The sequence below is a fragment of the Leuciscus leuciscus genome, assembly GCF_965113295.1.
Source record: "Leuciscus leuciscus genome assembly, chromosome: 11".
Lineage (NCBI taxonomy): Eukaryota > Metazoa > Chordata > Actinopteri > Cypriniformes > Leuciscidae > Leuciscus > Leuciscus leuciscus.
Window position 1 is genome coordinate 2,042,358 of NC_138735.1, and position 21,366 is coordinate 2,063,723.

General features: G+C 38.5%; 1 protein-coding gene and 1 long non-coding RNA gene across 4 annotated transcripts in view; one reads left to right on the forward strand and one right to left on the reverse strand.

Annotated features, from left to right (window-relative positions):
* The window catches only part of LOC309509222, a 138,147-nt gene that overhangs the window by 36,626 nt on the left and 80,155 nt on the right, over positions 1-21,366 (reverse strand). The window lies entirely within an intron of this gene.
* piezo2a (piezo-type mechanosensitive ion channel component 2a) overlaps positions 1-21,366 on the forward strand; it is a 190,527-nt gene that overhangs the window by 6,971 nt on the left and 162,190 nt on the right. For all 3 annotated transcript variants that reach the window (XM_082183793.1, XM_082183795.1, XM_082183794.1), the window contains exon 2: positions 20,901-20,996. In XM_082183793.1, coding sequence (XP_082039919.1) covers positions 20,901-20,996 — 96 coding nt within the window. The remainder of the gene's footprint in view (positions 1-20,900; positions 20,997-21,366) is intronic.

Genomic DNA, 21,366 nt, shown 5'->3' on the forward strand with positions numbered 1-21,366 from the left:
ATTATGTTATTCACTTTTAAAATTAAATGTAAGGATTCTCTCGGAAATATGACTTTATGGAAATAATGTAAACTGGGTCGCCAACCGCAAGTCTTGACTAATTTACATTAAAGGTAGGAAAAGATTCATTATCTATTGTCAATAATTATGTCATTTCTGAATGTTCAAAACGTCGTTTTTTTAAAATGTTTTTTAAATGTTTTTTCTTGGTTGTTCTTGGAACCTTTTTTAAATGTTACCACTTGTTATAGAACGTTAAAGGAACATTCCATTTTGGGATTGTTACTTTTGAATGTTCTCTGAATATTCTATAACAAGTGGTAACATTTAAAAAAGGTTCCATGAATGATGTAATGATGTTTTGAGAACATCATTAAAGCCCAGGTTTGAGTGAGCGTTCTGATAACGGTATACTGGAGCATTAACGTTCTTTGACAGAACCGAGAGTGTTCTCTGTTAGCTGGGCTGTTGAGAAATCTGCCCTGAGCAAAACTCCCAATCATGCAGGAATCCGCAAGGAATGCAGGAATCCACCATTAAAGGCCCCCTGAAATCACAATGTAAGTTTTTTTTTTTTTTTGCTTTTAGTATGAATATGTTAGCCTTACGGTTATTAATAAGCTCCAAAACAATGACAAAATTCACATTTAGGAGATATAAGCATTTCAAAATTAGTCTCTCACTTCCGCTAAAATGGATCAGCAATTTGTATGACATCACCACTTCTTATCACATCTTCTGTCCAATCAAATGCTCTCCAGAATCTAAAGCTCCGCCTCCTATGCTTTAAACACCACCTGGCCAAAGCGAGCGTTGATAGACACTGAGCATTATGGGTTAAAGAAGTGCTCAAGTTTTATTCCGTTTTCCAACTGTACGTTGGTTAAGAATGAAATGGCTAGACTTTATTTACATCTCGACTATTGAATCCAGCGTATCATCAGCGCTCGGATTCGCTTCCATGGTGCTGTCAGTCTTTGAGGTAAACTAAATGCAATTGGCTATTTGAAAAGGGGGAGGAGCCATTCAATATGTCCCGCCTTACACCGTGTCCTAACCAGAATCCGATAAGATTCCAGCGACAAATAATGTGTCTGTGCACACTAGAGGAGACACGACTGCGAGATGCGTCGAAATCAATCAAAACGCACAGCCAGTCAGAACAGCGTGTGGGTGGAGTCAGCCAATCAGAACAGCGTGTGGGCGGAGGCAGCCAATCAGAACAGCGTGTGGGCAGAGTCAGCCAATCAGAACAGCGTGTGGGTGGAGTCAGCCAATCAGAACAGCGTGTGGGCAGAGTCAGCCAATTAGAGCAGCGTGTGGGCGGGGTCAGCCAATCAGAACAGCGTGTGGGCGGGGTCAGCCAATCAGAACAGCGTGTGGGCGGAGTCAGCCAATCAGAACAGCGTGTGGTCGGAGTCTCGCTGCACCAGAGAGTAATCTCGCAAGAACATGGATAAGTCGCTACAAAATCAAATTCACAAATATTACACCATTTAAACATTATTAAAAATACATAGACTACTGAGTTACTAAAACAATCTTTGTCAAAGAATACACTTGTTTGTTCACAGTTTGAACGTTCTTGTTTCCATTTGTTTAATTTCCAGATCTGAGGTGAATTATCCACTGTTGCTTTTACAGCCACAAAGCTGGAGCACTAAATGATATTCAGAGTCACATAACACGCTTTTAACATTAAATAAAGCACATAAACAGCACCTGAGATGATCATTGACACACTTTGTGTTTGTTGTTCCAGCGCGACGTCGCAGAAAAATAGAAACCGTTTCTAAAATAGAATCGTTGCGTGTCGCCGTCGCGGCTGGATAGGACACACACTCTGATTAACATGGAGAACAACCTTTTATCGTGTCGCGTGTCGCCGTCGCGGCTGGTTAGGACACACACTCTGATTAACATGGAGAAGAACCTTTTATCGTGTCGCGTGTCGCCGTCGCGGCTGGTTAGGACACACACTCTGATTAACATGGAGAAGAACCTTTTATCGTGTCGCGTGTCGCCGTCGCGGCTGGATAGGACACACACTCTGAGAACCTTTTATCGTGTCGTGTGTAGTTAGGACACAGTGTTAGCTTCTGTTTCAGTGGAGATTACGTCAACGCATCATCATACAAAGCTGTGCGTTCCAGTGCACTTCAGTGGGCCTTTAAAAAGACTGGATCGCGCCCACTAAAATTGGTCAAAACAATGGTAAGCGTCTTCAACACCTCTCCTACAGCGTTCTGCAATCCGTCAGTCATTCACATGTACAGCTACAGACGATGGCAGAGAGCGTGCTTTGAGTCATGCTCCATTTAGCCACGGCTTACTCAGACTCCACGGCTTCACTGGCGCTTTGTCTCGTGTCTTCGTGCCTCTTTGTGTCTGATTCCAGGCAGGGAGTCGCCTTTACAGCAGACAAAAGCTCTCAGGATTAGAGCAACCAATGGAAGAAGTCAAGAAGAATTTGCAAAACATCAATGACAGCGGTGTTTCTTCTGCCGACAATTAGGTTCATTTGTAATGCAGTTGGCACTCAACTTTATCTCCCATTGAGAAGAAGTTTTAGTTCTGCTTGAGCTAGTCCAGACACTACAACGCTAAACGCTAATGATGTCTTGAAGGAGACAGTGGAGATTTCAGCTTAAAGCCTTCACTGAACCGTCCTCTCATGTTGAGTTTTGATGTTTCCAGAGGGCCATTTGTCACAATATAGATCGCATATCAAAGCAGCTCATAGAATAATTGTGTTTTAAAGCTTTCCATATCATATTCAGGACTGGATCGCTCACATGGCTGCGTTTAATCAGGCTCTACATCATACATGATGCCATATTTCATTTCCAGAGAGAGTCGTCATACACGGGGTGGTTTGAAATGGTCCAAAGCCAATTTTATATTAAATGCGTTTTGATCACCCATGTGTTCCTTCTGGGTGTTGCTTTTTCTTCTCATGCTTCATAGTGGGACTATTCATACAGTTTTATCTTAAACGTTTCCTGTCTGTAATCTGACAGCTCACCCTCTGAAATACATTCGACTACCTGAAAGGACCTTTTGTGCAATATTGGCCAAGCAAAAACTAAATTCAGACTTTTTCTCACCCCAGCAATTAAAGCGACGCTGCCAGCAACAGTCCCGCTGTACATCACACCTCAAAGTCCTGGTGTTCATAAAGAAGAAAGAGGCGGCCATTGTTACTCAAGCCAAGTTCACGCAATAGTACTTTCTGGCGCTGTGCATCTGAGGCTCTTATATATATTGCTATATATAAGTCTTTGAAATCATATGATTTCGCAATACTAATACAGCATTGCTTGAGTTCTCTGTTTTTCTAATTTCTAGATTTTAATTTAAATTACTTTTAAGTATCAACGATTAATCGCGATCCAAAATAAAAGTTTGTGTTTGCATAATATATGTGTGTGTGCTGTGTATAATTATTTTGCATATATAAATACACACACATGCATGTATATATATGTATATACTGTATATATATATATATATATATATATATATATATATATAATTTAAATTATATATAAATACAAATAATTTATATGTAAATACAAAAAAAAACTTAAATATATACATACATACATGTGTGTGTATTAATATATGCAAAATAATTATACACAGCACACACATATATTATGTAAACACAAACTTTTATTTTGGATGCGATTAATCGAAAAACATACATTTTCCAAAACCATTTACTCTCAAATATGGTTCCTATTTTTAAATCCTATATGAATTTTCAATATTATTTTTCCTTAGGCATCACCAAACTTATTTCAACAACCAATCTTATTGCAAAGATTGTTATATTATAACATGTTAAGATGGGAAGTTGTTGGTATATGTTACAACAATAAAGCTATTTTAAATAACATTTTAAAATTGTTTTATGCATGCAGAACTTATATTAATTGAGAGACCACTACACTGAATATTTGTAATTTTTCTAAATAATAGAAAATGAAAACCATGATCCATGAAAACGATTAAAAACGCTATATTCTGTTGCCAGGCCAGTAGATAGCGATGTCACTTTTTGAAGAACACATAATTGACTGAACACATAATATGGTGTCACCATTTTCACAAATTCACGTTTTTGTAGTTTACACAGAGACAATAACGATATCATTTTCAAAAGTTAGCATTTTTTGGCCCCCAAAATGCCGTTCTTATGTAAATGAATGGCCTAAATACATAAAAAGTTTTCAGGTTTTATTTGAAAACTGTCGTGTAAACGGCCCCTTAGAAGGGTTGTGTGTGTGATTTATACTAATGGAGTATTTTAAAATATTTTTTCGAAATCCCTCTCCCCCTCTGCCATTGGATCCTTGTGAAAACTCAAAGGAAAAACGTCTCCGTTTTAAGCATATTGTTGTTGTGTAAACGTACCCTTAGTTGTCTCTGCGTATTAAACTGGAATATGAGAAAATATTGTCACAAAATATACATTATCTAAATATCATCCAGACCTCACTCATATAAATTTTGACCTAAAATCCTGGTGCTGAAAAACAAAGTTCATGCCCATGTAATCTGTCCACCAGTAATACTTCAGAAGCATCAGATGCAGGTGTGGCCCAGTGTTTCTGACCGTCACGTCATCTTCTGGCTTCTGTCAGCTCTGTTGGAGGTTAAACAGCTGCGTTCCTGCTTTGTTTGTGGGTGTGTGTGAAGTGACGAGCGGACGCTGAAGGTTACCGCTGCTCTGAATGAAGTGTGAAACCTTTAGTTGCAGAGCGTTCATCTGCAGACAAAACAAACACGCCAGAACCTTCGCTGTTCATGTGTGCATTGACACTTCAGACAGAATGGTTGCTAAATGACCACTTTTGGTGGCTTTACGGCACAATTGCATGATCTTTGTGTGAACATTCAGGGATTTACAACACAAAGACCTTTTAATCAGTCTTGTTTCCCAGTAAAATATGCAAACAATTTGCATGAGATATTGAGGCTTGAGGCAGATAATGTATGTTGAATTCATTTAATATTATTATTGATTTATTTTTAATTAGCTGTTGGCACAACCACAGTAGTTTAAAATATCATTATGCCTATTCCTTTAAGTTCCTTTGATTTAATTTGTCCATCGTTGAATGTGAATTAATCTGTTATCATCCAGTGTTTCTAATCTACTCACACTCTCATTATGGTTTCTTATAAATGCAATGACTCAGGTTATTCAATGAGCCTTTTTTTGCATCGTTCTGGGTCATAAACACTATGAAACGAAATATTAAAAGCAAAATCGGTCCTGAATGGCCGCTTTCTGCTTCCTTTCCTTTCAGCGAGCGACTGACGAAAGAAGTCATGGTGACAGATATGTTATTTGTGGCAACACAGTAAAGAGAGTTTACTTTATTTTTCAGAAAGCAGTGAGATGAAAGTTATCCAGCACACCATGATCAATCAAAACCATCAATACAGATGGAGCCGCTGTTACTTGACCCAGTACTGGTTAAATATTAAATGAGGCTTATAAAACGTTTTAATAGGCTGTAGACATAAGCATATTAGATTTATGTTGATTTAACATAACGTACGATGATGGACATTAAAACTACACAGGCTTAGTTCCTTTTCTCTCACGAAAACACCAATATATAGAGGTTTAAGAACTTTAATTTGACCTTTTGTGAAAATATAGACATATTAAATACATATATACAGACGCAATACACAAAACTTTACAAGGCTGATCTTATTCAGAGTTGTAGTTATTCCTACATAAGTATACATATTAGACACTGAAACGTACAAACAGTCTCAAAAACAAACTACAACTTTAGTAGAAATATTTGTTTATTTTTTTCAATTTAGAAGTGAAATCCAAATGAGTAAGTAATTCTCACTTTTTGTAGAAGTTAATTCTCGTGTTACGCAGAAAGTTTGAGCTTCTATAAGAGCCAATGAGGTTCATTCTCGTGTTACACAGCCCGTTTCAGTCTTGTTCTGCGTAACACGATATTGGTTCTTGCTGAAGCTCAAACGTGCTGCGTAACACGAGAATGAACCTCATTGGTTCTTGATGAAGCTCAAACGTGCTGCGTAACACGAGAATGAACCTCATTGGTTCTTGATGAAGCTCAAACGTGCTGCGTAACATGAGAATGAACCTCATTGGTTCTTGCTGAAGCTCAAACGTGCTGCGTAACACGAGAATGAACCTCATTGGTTCTTGATGAAGCTCAAACGTGCTGCGTAACACAAGAATGAACCTCATTGGTTCTTGCTGAAGCTCAAACGTGCTGCATAACACGAGAATGAACCTCATTGGTTCTTGATGAAGCTCAAACGTGCTGCGTAACATGAGAATGAACCTCATTGGTTCTTGCTGAAGCTCAAACGTGCTGCGTAACATGAGAATGAACCTCATTGGTTCTTGATGAAGCTCAAACGTGCTGCGTAACATGAGAATGAACCTCATTGGTTCTTGAGAAGCTCAAACGTGCTGCATAACACGAGAATGAACCTCATTGGTTCTTGATGAAGCTCAAACGTGCTGCGTAACATGAGAATGAACCTCATTGGATCTTGATGAAGCTCAAACGTGCTGCGTAACATGAGAATGAACCTCATTGGTTCTTGATGAAGCTCAAACGTGCTGCGTAACATGAGAATGAACCTCATTGGTTCTTGATGAAGCTCAAACGTGCTGCGTAACACGAGAATGAACCTCATTGGTTCTTGAGAAGCTCAAACGTGCTGCGTAACACGAGAATGAACCTCATTGGTTCTTGATGAAGCTCAAACGTGCTGCGTAACACAAGAATGAACCTCATTGGTTCTTGATGAAGCTCAAACGTGCTGCGTAACATGAGAATGAACCTCATTGGTTCTTGATGAAGCTCAAACGTGCTGCGTAACACGAGAATGAACCTCATTGGTTCTTGCTGAAGCTCAAACGTGCTGCGTAACACGAGAATGAACCTCATTGGTTCTTGATGAAGCTCAAACGTGCTGCGTAACACAAGAATGAACCTCATTGGTTCTTGATGAAGCTCAAACGTGCTGCGTAACATGAGAATGAACCTCATTGGTTCTTGATGAAGCTCAAACGTGCCGCGTAACATGAGAATGAACCTCATTGGTTCTTGATGAAGCTCAAACGTGCTGCGTAACATGAGAATGAACCTCATTGGTTCTTGATGAAGCTCAAACGTGCTGCATAACACAAGAATGAACCTCATTGGTTCTTGAGAAGCTCAAACGTGCTGCGTAACACAAAAATTAACCTCATTGGTTCTTGCTGAAGCTCAAACGTGCTGCGTAACACGAGAATGAACCTCATTGGTTCTTGATGAAGCTCAAACGTGCTGCGTAACACGAGAATGAACCTCATTGGTTCTCGCTGAAGCTCAAACGTGCTGCGTAACACAAGAATGAATCTCATTGGTTCTTGATGAAGCTCAAACGTGCTGCGTAACACGAGAATGAACCTCATTGGTTCTCGCTGAAGCTCAAACGTGCTGCGTAACATGAGAATGAACCTCATTGGTTCTTGCTGAAGCTCAAACGTGCTGCGTAACACGAGAATGAACCTCATTGGTTCTTGAGAAGCTCAAACGTGCTGCGTAACATGAGAATGAACCTCATTGGTTCTTGCTGAAGCTCAAACGTGCTGCGTAACACGAGAATTAACCTCATTGGTTCTTGCTGAAGCTCAAACGTGCTGCGTAACACGAGAATGAACCTCATTGGTTCTTGCTGAAGCTCAAACGTGCTGCGTAACATGAGAATGAACCTCATTGGTTCTTGCTGAAGCTCAAACGTGCTGCGTAACATGAGAATGAACCTCATTGGTTCTTGCTGAAGCTCAAACGTGCTGCGTAACACGAGAATTAACCTCATTGGTTCTTGCTGAAGCTCAAACGTGCTGCGTAACACGAGAATTAACCTCATTGGTTCTTGCTGAAGCTCAAACGTGCTGCGTAACACAAGAATGAACCTCATTGGTTCTTGCTGAAGCTCAAACGTGCTGCGTAACACGAGAATGAAGCTCATTGGTTCTTGCTGAAGCTCAAACGTTCTGCGTTACATGAGAATGAACCTCATTGGTTCTTGCTGAAGCTCAAACGTGCTGCGTAACACGAGAATGAACCTCATTGGTTCTTGATGAAGCTCAAACGTGCTGCGTAACATGAGAATGAACCTCATTGGATCTTGATGAAGCTCAAACGTGCTGCGTAACATGAGAATGAACCTCATTGGTTCTTGATGAAGCTCAAACGTGCTGCGTAACATGAGAATGAACCTCATTGGTTCTTGATGAAGCTCAAACGTGCTGCGTAACACGAGAATGAACCTCATTGGTTCTTGAGAAGCTCAAACGTGCTGCGTAACACGAGAATGAACCTCATTGGTTCTTGATGAAGCTCAAACGTGCTGCGTAACACAAGAATGAACCTCATTGGTTCTTGATGAAGCTCAAACGTGCTGCGTAACATGAGACTGAACCTCATTGGTTCTTGATGAAGCTCAAACGTGCTGCGTAACATGAGAATGAACCTCATTGGTTCTTGCTGAAGCTCAAACGTGCTGCGTAACACGAGAATGAACCTCATTGGTTCTTGATGAAGCTCAAACGTGCTGCGTAACACAAGAATGAACCTCATTGGTTCTTGATGAAGCTCAAACGTGCTGCGTAACATGAGAATGAACCTCATTGGTTCTTGATGAAGCTCAAACGTGCTGCGTAACATGAGAATGAACCTCATTGGTTCTTGATGAAGCTCAAACGTGCTGCGTAACATGAGAATGAACCTCATTGGTTCTTGATGAAGCTCAAACGTGCTGCATAACACAAGAATGAACCTCATTGGTTCTTGAGAAGCTCAAACGTGCTGCGTAACACAAAAATTAACCTCATTGGTTCTTGCTGAAGCTCAAACGTGCTGCGTAACACGAGAATGAACCTCATTGGTTCTTGATGAAGCTCAAACGTGCTGCGTAACACGAGAATGAACCTCATTGGTTCTCGCTGAAGCTCAAACGTGCTGCGTAACACGAGAATGAATCTCATTGGTTCTTGATGAAGCTCAAACGTGCTGCGTAACACGAGAATGAACCTCATTGGTTCTCGCTGAAGCTCAAACGTGCTGCGTAACATGAGAATGAACCTCATTGGTTCTTGCTGAAGCTCAAACGTGCTGCGTAACACGAGAATGAACCTCATTGGTTCTTGAGAAGTTCAAACGTGCTGCGTAACATGAGAATGAACCTCATTGGTTCTTGCTGAAGCTCAAACGTGCTGCGTAACACGAGAATTAACCTCATTGGTTCTTGCTGAAGCTCAAACGTGCTGCGTAACACGAGAATGAACCTCATTGGTTCTTGCTGAAGCTCAAACGTGCTGCGTAACATGAGAATGAACCTCATTGGTTCTTGCTGAAGCTCAAACGTGCTGCGTAACATGAGAATGAACCTCATTGGTTCTTGCTGAAGCTCAAACGTGCTGCGTAACACGAGAATTAACCTCATTGGTTCTTGCTGAAGCTCAAACGTGCTGCGTAACACGAGAATTAACCTCATTGGTTCTTGCTGAAGCTCAAACGTGCTGCGTAACACGAGAATTAACCTCATTGGTTCTTGCTGAAGCTCAAACGTGCTGCGTAACATGAGAATGAACCTCATTGGTTCTTGCTGAAGCTCAAACGTGATGCGTAACACGAGAATTTACCTCATTGGTTCTTGCTGAAGCTCAAACGTGCTGCGTAACACAAGAATGAACCTCATTGGTTCTTGCTGAAGCTCAAACGTGCTGCGTAACACGAGAATGAAGCTCATTGGTTCTTGCTGAAGCTCAAACGTTCTGCGTTACATGAGAATGAACCTCATTGGTTCTTGCTGAAGCTCAAACGTGCTGCGTAACACGAGAATGAACCTCATTGGTTCTTGAGAAGCTCAAACGTGCTGCGTAACATGAGAATGAACCTCATTGGTTCTTGCTGAAGCTCAAACGTGCTGCGTAACACGAGAATGAACCTCATTGGTTCTTGAGAAGCTCAAACGTGCTGCGTAACATGAGAATGAACCTCATTGGTTCTTACTGAAGCTCAAACGTGATGCGTAACACGAGAATGAAGCTCATTGGTTCTTGCTGAAGCTCAAACGTGCTGCGTAACATGAGAATGAACCTCATTGGTTCTTGCTGAAGCTCAAACGTGCTGCGTAACACGAGAATTAACCTCATTGGTTCTTGCTGAAGCTCAAACGTGCTGCGTAACACGAGAATTAACCTCATTGGTTCTTGCTGAAGCTCAAACGTGCTGCGTAACATGAGAATGAACCTCATTGGTTCTTGATGAAGCTCAAACGTGCTGCGTAACACGAGAATTAACCTCATTGGTTCTTGCTGAAGCTCAAACGTGCTGCTTAACACGAGAATTAACCTCATTGGTTCTTGCTGAAGCTCAAACGTGCTGCGTAACATGAGAATGAACCTCATTGGTTCTTGCTGAAGCTCAAACGTGCTGCGTAACATGAGAATGAACCTCATTGGTTCTTGCTGAAGCTCAAACGTGCTGCGTAACACGAGAATTAACCTCATTGGTTCTTGATGAAGCTCAAACGTGCTGCGTAACACGAGAATTAACCTCATTGGTTCTTGCTGAAGCTCAAACGTGCTGCGTAACACAAGAATGAACCTCATTGGTTCTTGCTGAAGCTCAAACGTGATGCGTAACACGAGAATGAAGCTCATTGGTTCTTGCTGAAGCTCAAACGTTCTGCGTAACATGAGAATGAACCTCATTGGTTCTTGCTGAAGCTCAAACGTGCTGCGTAACACGAGAATTAACCTCATAGGTTCTTGAGAAGCTCAAACGTGCTGCGTAACATGAGAATGAACCTCATTGGTTCTTGCTGAAGCTCAAACGTGCTGCGTAACACGAGAATGAACCTCATTGGTTCTTGAGAAGCTCAAACGTGCTGCGTAACATGAGAATGAACCTCATTGGTTCTTGCTGAAGCTCAAACGTGATGCGTAACACGAGAATGAAGCTCATTGGTTCTTGCTGAAGCTCAAACGTGCTGCGTAACAGGAGAATGAACCTCATTGGTTCTTGCTGAAGCTCAAACGTGCTGCGTAACACGAGAATGAACCTCATTGGTTCTTGAGAAGCTCAAACGTGCTGCGTAACATGAGAATGAACCTCATTGGTTCTTGCTGAAGCTCAAACGTGCTGCGTAACACGAGAATTAACCTCATTGGTTCTTGCTGAAGCTCAAACGTGCTGCGTAACACGAGAATTAACCTCATTGGTTCTTGCTGAAGCTCAAACGTGCTGCGTAACACGAGAATGAACCTCATTGGTTCTTGAGAAGCTCAAACGTGCTGCGTAACACGAGAATTAACCTCATTGGTTCTTGCTGAAGCTCAAACGTGCTGCGTAACACGAGAATTAACCTCATTGGTTCTTGCTGAAGCTCAAACGTGCTGCGTAACACGAGAATGAACCTCATTGGTTCTCGCTGAAGCTCAAACGTGCTGCGTAACATGAGAATAAACCTCATTGGTTCTCGCTGAAGCTCAAACGTGCTGCGTAACATGAGAATAAACCTCATTGGTTCTTGCTGAAGCTCAAACGTGCTGCGTAACACGAGAATGAACCTCATTGGTTCTCGCTGAAGCTCAAACGTGCTGCGTAACACGAGAATGAACCTCATTGGTTCTTGATGAAGCTCAAACGTGCTGCGTAACACGAGAATGAACCTCATTGGTTCTCGCTGAAGCTCAAACGTGCTGCGTAACACGAGAATGAACCTCATTGGTTCTTGATGAAGCTCAAACGTGCTGCGTAACACGAGAATGAACCTCATTGGTTCTTGCTGAAGCTCAAACGTGCTGCGTAACACGAGAATGAACCTCATTGGTTCTCGCTGAAGCTCAAACGTGCTGCGTAACACGAGAATGAACCTCATTGGTTCTCGCTGAAGCTCAAACGTGCTGCGTAACACAAGAATGAACCTCATTGGTTCTTGATGAAGCTCAAACGTGCTGCGTAACACGAGAATGAACCTCATTGGTTCTTGAGAAGCTCAAACGTACTGCGTAACACGAGAATGAACCTCATTGGTTCTCGCTGAAGCTCAAACGTGCTGCGTAACATGAGAATAAACCTCATTGGTTCTTTCTGAAACTCAAACGTGCTGCGTAACACGAGAATGAACCTCATTGGTTCTTTCTGAAGCTCAAACGTGCTGCGTAACACGAGAATGAACCTCATTGGTTCTCGCTGAAGCTCAAACGTGCTGCGTAACACAAGAATGAACCTCATTGGTTCTTGATGAAGCTCAAACGTGCTGCGTAACACGAGAATGAACCTCATTGGTTCTTGAGAAGCTCAAACGTACTGCGTAACACGAGAATGAACCTCATTGGTTCTCGCTGAAGCTCAAACGTGCTGCGTAACATGAGAATGAACCTCATTGGTTCTTTCTGAAGCTCAAACGTGCTGCGTAACACGAGAATGAACCTCATTGGTTCTCGCTGAAGCTCAAACGTGCTGCGTAACATGAGAATGAACCTCATTGGTTCTTTCTGAAGCTCAAACGTGCTGCGTAACACAAGAATGAACCTCATTGGTTCTCGCTGAAGCTCAAACGTGCTGCGTAACATGAGAATAAACCTCATTGGTTCTCGCTTAAGCTCAAACGTGCTGCGTAACACGAGAATTAACCTCATTGGTTCTCGCTGAAGCTCAAACGTGCTGCGTAACACGAGAATAAACCTCATTGGTTCTTGATGAACCTCAAACGTAAAATAATTAACTTGTGTTACGCAGCACGTTTGAGCTTCTATAAGAGCCAATGAGGTTTGTTCTTGCGGATCAAGCAATATAACACATTGTAAATATAGTGGACCGAAGTTATCATTCGTTGAGGCTTTTATTCGCTAATCATTTTTAAACAGAATTGCTGATTTGCTGGAATAGATACTGAGGGTTTTCAAGATGGTCGAAAAAGACATTTTGAGCTTTTTGGAGTGACACACGAGGCTTTCCTGGCCGGAGAGTTTTTAAGTCCAAGTGTAAACAGAGCTGAAAAAATAACAGATCCAGTTACTGGTGTAAAAGGAGTCAGGAAGTGTGTATGTGTGTGTGTGTGTGTGTGTGTGTGTGTGTGTGTGTGTGTGTGTGTGTGTGTGTGTGTGTGTGTGTGTGTGTGTGTGTGTGTGTGTGTGTGTGTGTGTGTCCATGTGTGTGCCCGTGTGTGTATACTGTATGTGTGTGTCCAGATCCAGTTACTGGTGTAAAAGGAGTCAAGGAAGTGAGGTGTGTGTGTGTGTGTGTGTGTGTGTGTGTGTGTGTGTGTGTGTGTGTGTGTGTGTGTGTGTGTGTGTGTGTGTGTGTGTGTGTGTGTGTGTGTGTGTGTGTGTGTGTGTGTGTGTGTGTGTGTGTGTGTGTGTGTGTGTGTGTGTGTGTGTAGAGAGAGAATCAGCAAGGGAACATGGTTTTGAATCACACGAACTACACTATTCCTGCCTGTGGTTTCTGTCCTCTAAAACTCTCATAAATTCCCCAGCATCTATGAACTGACACATTTATGTTTGACGTTAATGTTTAGTACTAATATAAAATTTGGTATTTTGAATGTTTTTGAGTATATTTTTGTCAACTTTGGTATTATTTCAATGTCAACATCAGTGTTATTTAGGTTGGGTGTAAAAGTCCTTGCCAGGAATGCTGGGACATTTAATTCCAACAGCTAACCAAATAATAAGCTAATGCCAAATCTCAGCATGTATTCATATTTTCATTCACCTTAACATTAGAACATTGCTAAAAAAAATACAGAGTAACAATTTACTTGAAGCCTTTGTGCATTATAAAGGTATGCCTTACAATGATCCACAATTATATTTTCATGAATAATTGGAACCACAGTTATAAAACATTTTTACATGGCTCCCCGGAATACTCGATTCTGATTGGTCAGTCGCGGCATTCAGCAGTCATATGCTTTCTAATAGTTCTGTAAGTAAAAATGCTATTGATTTTCTCCTTAGGGCAATTGATTTTTAATCAGTTAACTTATAAACCGTTACAGACAGACTTACTGTGAGCTACAATGTTAAAGCCATTGACCTGCATAATTTCTAATGTTTTTTAACGGGAGAATTCCTGCTGAATAACTACATTACCAATGATGCCGCAGAGAATCTCCACCAATCAGAGAATTTAAATGAATTGTCAAAATAAGCTCCGCCCACTGAAGCACCGTGAATGCCGTAATAGAGTCAGTCCCCACGCTCTCAAATATTACTATATATTTCTTCCCTTTTTTAAATTTTCAAATAGTTTTTGCTTCAAATTTAAGTCTGTAATGTCGTGATTGACCTCGTACTGGTTGGTTTGCTTGGTTTGCTTATAGTGCTCGAATGAAGACTTTTTAAAAGTCCTTAACAGGATCATAAAAGGCATGTACTTGCCACTCCCAACCAGATTTTGTTGTTTAAAAGCCGTCTTGCATCCTACGCAAACTGACCGAACAAAAGATCTAAAGATCCCAGTTAGACTGGACCCCATTATCAAATGGTTAGTGGTTTGTCTGCTGTTTGGGATATTTTCATTTCTGGCTTTAAGCTCGGGTGAGTGACTCATTAAATCAAAGGTCTTAGCGGTCTGTCTCGCTGCCAGAGAGCTTTGAGATTTTCTCAAACATTGTTTTAAGACAGAAGCCCACAGCGCCGAGCGCCAGCGCCTGACTCACAGTAACAGCATTGAGGACTGAGACTGAGGAGGATATTTGACATTTGATTGATATCATGTGTTGTATTTTTCCTCGATTAATTATATAAATCTGAAGCGTCGATCACAGATGATTCACTTGCATATAACAAAGATTATGTTAAGTTTCAAATAAGTGCTTTCCTTTCAGCCTAGTACTCTAAGATATATGAATGTACTAGAAAAGATCCTTCGTGAAATCAAGAGCAAACAGAATTTGGTCTTAAAATGAAATTAATTATTAACTAAATAATCTGTGTAATAACAAAGCAATCCGTCATCGTGGAAGGGACAAGGGAGTATTATCTTTCACTCACGGTAACAGTAAATGTAAGACTGTTAAATCAACAGTTTCAGACATCACTTCACACACTTATATATATATATATATATATATTGTTTTAACTTCACAATGTATTTTCAGATGTGGAAAGGAAGATGAAGACGGAGAGGTTGTTCACATTCAAGCACACAAACTCGCTCGGAGAAGAACAATAGTGCTTGATTAGAGGCATTAGTTTGAAGAAAATCTCCAGGTTTAGTTGAAGTTCCACTGAAACAGGGTCTGAAAGGGTTTATTGACTCATAAACTCAGACTAGAAATGATGAAAGTGATCATTGAATGTGTGTATTTCGACCACAGTCGCAGTTTTGAGTCGCTGGGATATTTTAGTTCGCCAAATAAATTGCGAGTAAAAGGACATTAAAATAATTAAAATATATTGAATTATTATTATTTATTTAACTAAATATAGTGCATTTTTTGTAGTTATTTGTAAGTTTTTACAGCAGGGAAACTAACAATGTTTACTTTAAGGCATCTTATTTCTGAGGTTTTAACATTTAGTAGGTTTGATTGATTGATTGATTGATTCAGTTAGTCATGAATCAGGTTTTGATATCTCTATCTAATGTCAGTTTATATATACACTACCGTTCAAAAGTTTGGGGTCAGTAAGATTTTTTTTATGTTTTTAAAAGAAGTCTCTTCTGCTCACCAAGGCTGCATTTATTTGATAAAAAAAACAATAATAATAAAAAAAACAGTAATATTGTGAAAAATTATGACAATTTCAAATGACTGTTTTCTATTTTAAATTATTTTAGACTGTAATTTATTCCTGTGATCAAAGCTGAATTCTCAGCATCATTACTCCAGTCTTCAGTGTCACATGATCCTTCACAAATTATTCTAATATGATGATTTGATGCTCAAGAAACATTTATGATTATTATCAATGTTGAAAACTGTCGTGTACAATTTTTTTCAAAAGTTCAAAAGAACAGCATTTATTTAAAATAGAATATTTTCTAACATTATAAAATGTCTTCACTGTAACTTTTGATCAGTTTAACTCATCCTTGATGAATAAAAGTATTGATTTATTTTATTTATTTCCCCCAAAAATTAAATTAAAATTCTTACTGACCCCAAACTTTTGAACGGTCGTGTTTAATGTTACAAAAGCTTTAGATTTCAGATTAATGCTGTTCTTTTGAACTTTCTATTCATTATAGCATCATGAAATAAAACTGTAAATAACTGTTTTCATAGTTACACATTACACTTTACTATATATTCACATAGAAAACAGTCATTTTTAATTGTCATATTTTTTTTTATCAAATAAATGCAGCCTTGGTGAGCAGAAGAGACTTCTTTTAAAAACATGAAAAAATCTTACTGACCCCAAACTTTTGAATGGTAGTGTATACAGTATATATACAGTGGTCAACATTTGAAGTGGATCAAAAAAGTTCATCAAAGTTGTGTTAAGACAAGAACGGGTATTGATCCAAATTTCATGAATAAAATGAATGTATAACTTTGATTAAAGGTTTTGATCCACTTCCAATGTTGACTACTTAATATATATCTATATATATTGCTTTTGCACAATATTTGATTTGATTTATTAGTATGTATGATGATTGATTGATTGATTGATTGATTGATTGATTGATTGATTGATTGATTTAATTAGTCATAGATTTGACTTTGATCTCTCCTATCTGATGTCGGTTGTGTTGAAAACGAAGTGCCTTGTCCATACAAGTTTTGTTCTCTACATCTCAGTAGTTTGAACCGCCACCACTGGTACACAAGACTCAGTATTATACACAATGATTTGTATTTTGCCATCATTGTTTCCATTTGTCCATTATTTGTCCCGATGCAGTTTAGAAGACCCAGATATAACGTCACACTAACACTGGTTAATATCGAAGAACAAAACCACAGCGGTAAGGATTAAACATCTGTCTGAAACAATCATAATCACAAACAACAGTCCAGTTCATAGCATTGTTCAATCCCAGAATGCTTTAGTGAGATGCTAACACTGCTAATCTCCACCCCGTGTAAGAGGTGAAGTCTGTGCATAAACACGCCTACGTTTCACACAACTGCAGCGCTCATGCTAGTAGTTTATACGGCTAATGAGTGGCAGTTTTTGCAGCGTGGCAAAAGAAAATAAACCTGAGCTCGTTTGAGGGCCGGCGTATTTGTGATGGCAGAAAGCCCATCGGTCTCGCTCTAAACACTCAGTGTGTCCCATGATCACGGGGTCTGGCACCTCGCGGCGCTGCCAATGTGAAGCTGCCATCTGGGACGTGTTAATGGACAGCTAATCCCACTAATACCATAAACTGAGACTCGGCAAAATAATCATATGCAAAATCCACACCATCAAACAATAAGGCAACGCCCGCTTATTTGTACGCTGTCTTGAAATCTAAAACTGACTAAATATTTTGTGCTCAGAATCCCTGCGCTCAGAAAACACGCTGAGCGGATGTTAGCTTTGAAAACAGCAGATCTGGCCAAACACTGTGTTCCTCAGAGCAGAGACTGTGTACGTACAGTATCAGATACGACGTATGTTTGCATGGAGACATGTATTCATGAGCCAATGCTCAGATTAATCTGGTCTTTTTATTAAATTATTTGCTTGATTAAGAGCATTTCCCCCCCAAAATATCAGCATTCAGATGATTGGGCTGGGTAAGATGTTTTAGTGTTTCTGCTCTGTTTATTTGAGCAAAAATACAGTAAAAATGTGAAATATTATTATAATGTAAAACAGCTCAGGAGTCTTACGCTAGAGTTTAATATCTATCTTCTGCACAGTAGATTCAAACGCTTTAGAAGTATAAAGAGTTTTATATTTTTAATAAAAGATAATTTTGATAAAAAATACAGAAAAAAAACAGTAATATTGTGAAATATTATTACTATTTAAAATCATTCTAATATGCTGATTTACTCATTTAACCTCTTTCATATTTTTGTTATAAACAAAACCATTCAAAAGTTTGGGATCGGTAAGATAAAAATAAATTTTCAGTTTGATCACAAATACAGTAAAAACAGTGAAATATTATTCTAATGTAAATCATCTGTTTTCTATGTGAATATACAGTAAAGTGTAACAAAACATGTATGATTATTATCAATGTGGAAAACAATTCATATATTTTTGTGGAAACCGTGATACGTTTTATGAATAGAAAAGAACAGCATTTATTTGAATCTTTTGTAACATTATAAATATATTTACTGTCACTTTTTGATCAATTTAATGCATCTTTGCTGAATATAAGTATTATTTCTTTTTTTTTTAAACACCAAAATCTTACTGAACCCGAACTTTTGAATGGTCGCATAATCTTGTGAAGTCTCTGTAAAAGTGCTTAATTATGAAGAAAATAATTTCACAATGCATACAATCGTAATGATCCTAAAACAGGCTTTTTCTCGATTTGAGAGTGAAAAGTGACTCATTTATATTTCGTGAGCTTCTTCAAGTCATTTAGAGTTGTTGAAAATTATCATAATCGTAAAATATTCGGTTACACTTTATTTTAAGGTGTCATTGTTACAGTGTAATTATATGTTTAAGTACTGAGTAATATTAATAAACTATATGTATTTACTATAGGGTTAGGGTAGAGTTAGGGTTTGGTTGAGGATTAGTTGCATGTAATTATGCATAATTTACTGTTATTACTATGATAAGTACATGTAACATATGTAACAAGGACACTGTACAATAAAATGATACCAAATATTCTTATCATGGAATTGTGAAATCATCTTTCACTCTTAAAATAGTGTCGAGTCCCTCTGGTTTCTGTTGCAGGAGGCACAGTTTTTCTTGCGGTCAGGTTTAGTCCGCGAGAGGATGGAGAAGAGGTCGCCCTTTACAGTTAAAACATGTTTCGTTCCCAGATTGGGAAAAGCCAGGATGTGGCTTCAAATGAGACTTGAAAATGCTCCTTCCCTTCAGCTCATGTTGCTTCAGCATTGCACAATTTGTCAGGGAAAACAAGGCTTGGAGAAACACACGTCCTCCGGAGACTCGGAGTGAACGCATGATGTTCAAGCTCCTCAGATGTGGACTCATGAATGTCCTCGCTGACACTGATGAAAGTGATACGTCTCATTTAATTAAGACTAATTCAGCTCTTCTCCACCAGGGCAGATCCGCACGATTAATACAGCAGGCTCTCTCTGCAGACTCCTTTATAACCTGAGCCTCAGAGAAGACAGACACACACACACACACACACACACACACACTTCGGTCAACATGGACCTGCCAGTTGCAGAAGAGCCTGAAGGAACCTCGTCTTGACTTGCTTTCTTTCAGTGTGTAATTATTAGAAATTGCCATAAGAGATGTAATAGGTATATAATTTACAAAAGTGGTTGGGTTTGTTCAGGTCGGTTTAAAAAAATTAGATAGTTCATACCACACAATTTCATTGCATATTAGATATCAAATTTTTTTTTTTTTTTTTACGAATGATCCCTTTCGACACGAATTATCCATTTTCACACTTGAAATTGTTTAGTTTTTAAACTATTTCATTTCATGTATTTTTTTTTCATTTAATTTTATTTATTAAAATATTCCAGACCAAGAGGCATATTCAAAACAAATGATACCTTTCCCAACTTTTTTAAACTTTATTTTATTTTATTTATTAAAATATTCCAGACCAAGAGGCATATTCAAAACAAATGATCGTTTTCCAACTTTTTCAAGGCAATTTTTTTTATTATCAAAATATCAGACTAAATGGCATCTTCAGGACATTTATTTTATTTTATTTTATTTTATTTTATTTTATTTTATTTTATTTTATTTTATTTTATTTTATTTTATTTTATTTTATTTTATTTTATTTTATTTTATTTTATTTTATTTTATTTTATTTTATTTTATTTTATTTTATTTTATTTTATCAAAATATCAGACTAAGTGGCATCTTCAGAACATTTAATTTTATTTTATTTTATTTTATTTATCAAAATATCAGACTTAGTGGCATCTTCAGAACATTTAATTTAATTTTATTTAATTTTATTTAATTTTATTTAATTTAATTTAATTTAATTTAATTTAATTTTATTTAATTTTATTTTATTTTATTTTATTTTATTTTATTTTATTTTATTTTATTTTATTTTATTTTATTTTATTTTATTTTATTTTATTTTATTTATCAAAATATCAGACCAAGTGGCATATTCAAAACAAACGATCCCTTTCCCAATTTTTTTATATATTTATATTTATATTATTTTATTTTATCCTTTATTTCATTGACCTGAATAAGAAACAGCCAGTGTATTGAGCTCAGATGTTAAACTAACACTCTTGTAGCGGCTGAAAGAAGGCCCTGCAGGGACAGTGTGTGTAGAGATCAGTGATTGATGGGTGACTGAGATAATTGCCTGTCTAAAGTTGCGTCGAGATTATCTGAACATGATCTGTGCAAGTTTTGGCACAGACGTCGAGGAGAGTCGATCGGTGGATCCGCTGGAATGTAGAAGTGTCTGAGTTACAGATTCAGCTCTGTGTGTGTGTGTGTGTGTGTGTGTGTGTGTGTGTGTGTGTGTGTGTGTGTGTGTGTGTGTGTGTGTGTGTGTGTGTGTGTGTGTCGACTCGTTCACCATAAGCCCGAGGCTGTTTTGACATGCATGATCTCAGTGATGTATAATATGAAGAGCACTCCCTGTAATTAAAGACTTTACCTCAACAAGCGTCTGATTTACTGTGTTTTATCACAGTCTGGAGACAGAAGATAAACATGCTCATCATTTTCTCTTCCCATGTTTCTGTTTATCCGCAGCATGTTTGTTCCGGTACAACTGGCTGTCCTTCGTCTACCTCATCTACCTCTTACTGATCCCGCTGTTCGCCGAGCCGACCAAGACCACGATGCGAGGTGAGTTTGCGGATCTATAGTCGAGTTCCAGTGAGAGACAAATATTCCCCGTGTGAAGACTTGCTTTCTCTGTTTATGAGTGTGTGTGTGTGTGTGTGTGTGTGTGTGTGTGTGTGTGTGTGTGTGTGTGTGTGTGTGTGTGAGAGTTAAGCACCAACTGCAACCACAAAAACATGATTCACAAAAACTTTTTTGAGGATATAATTATATATTTTATTTTATTTATCAAAATATCAAACCAAGTGGCATCTTCAAAACAAATTAGCATTTTTCCAAATTTTTCAAGTTGTTTTGTTTTGTGTTTTGTTTTATTATTTAATTTTATCAAGTGGCAAAACAAATTATCCCTTTCTCAACATTTTCAAGCTAT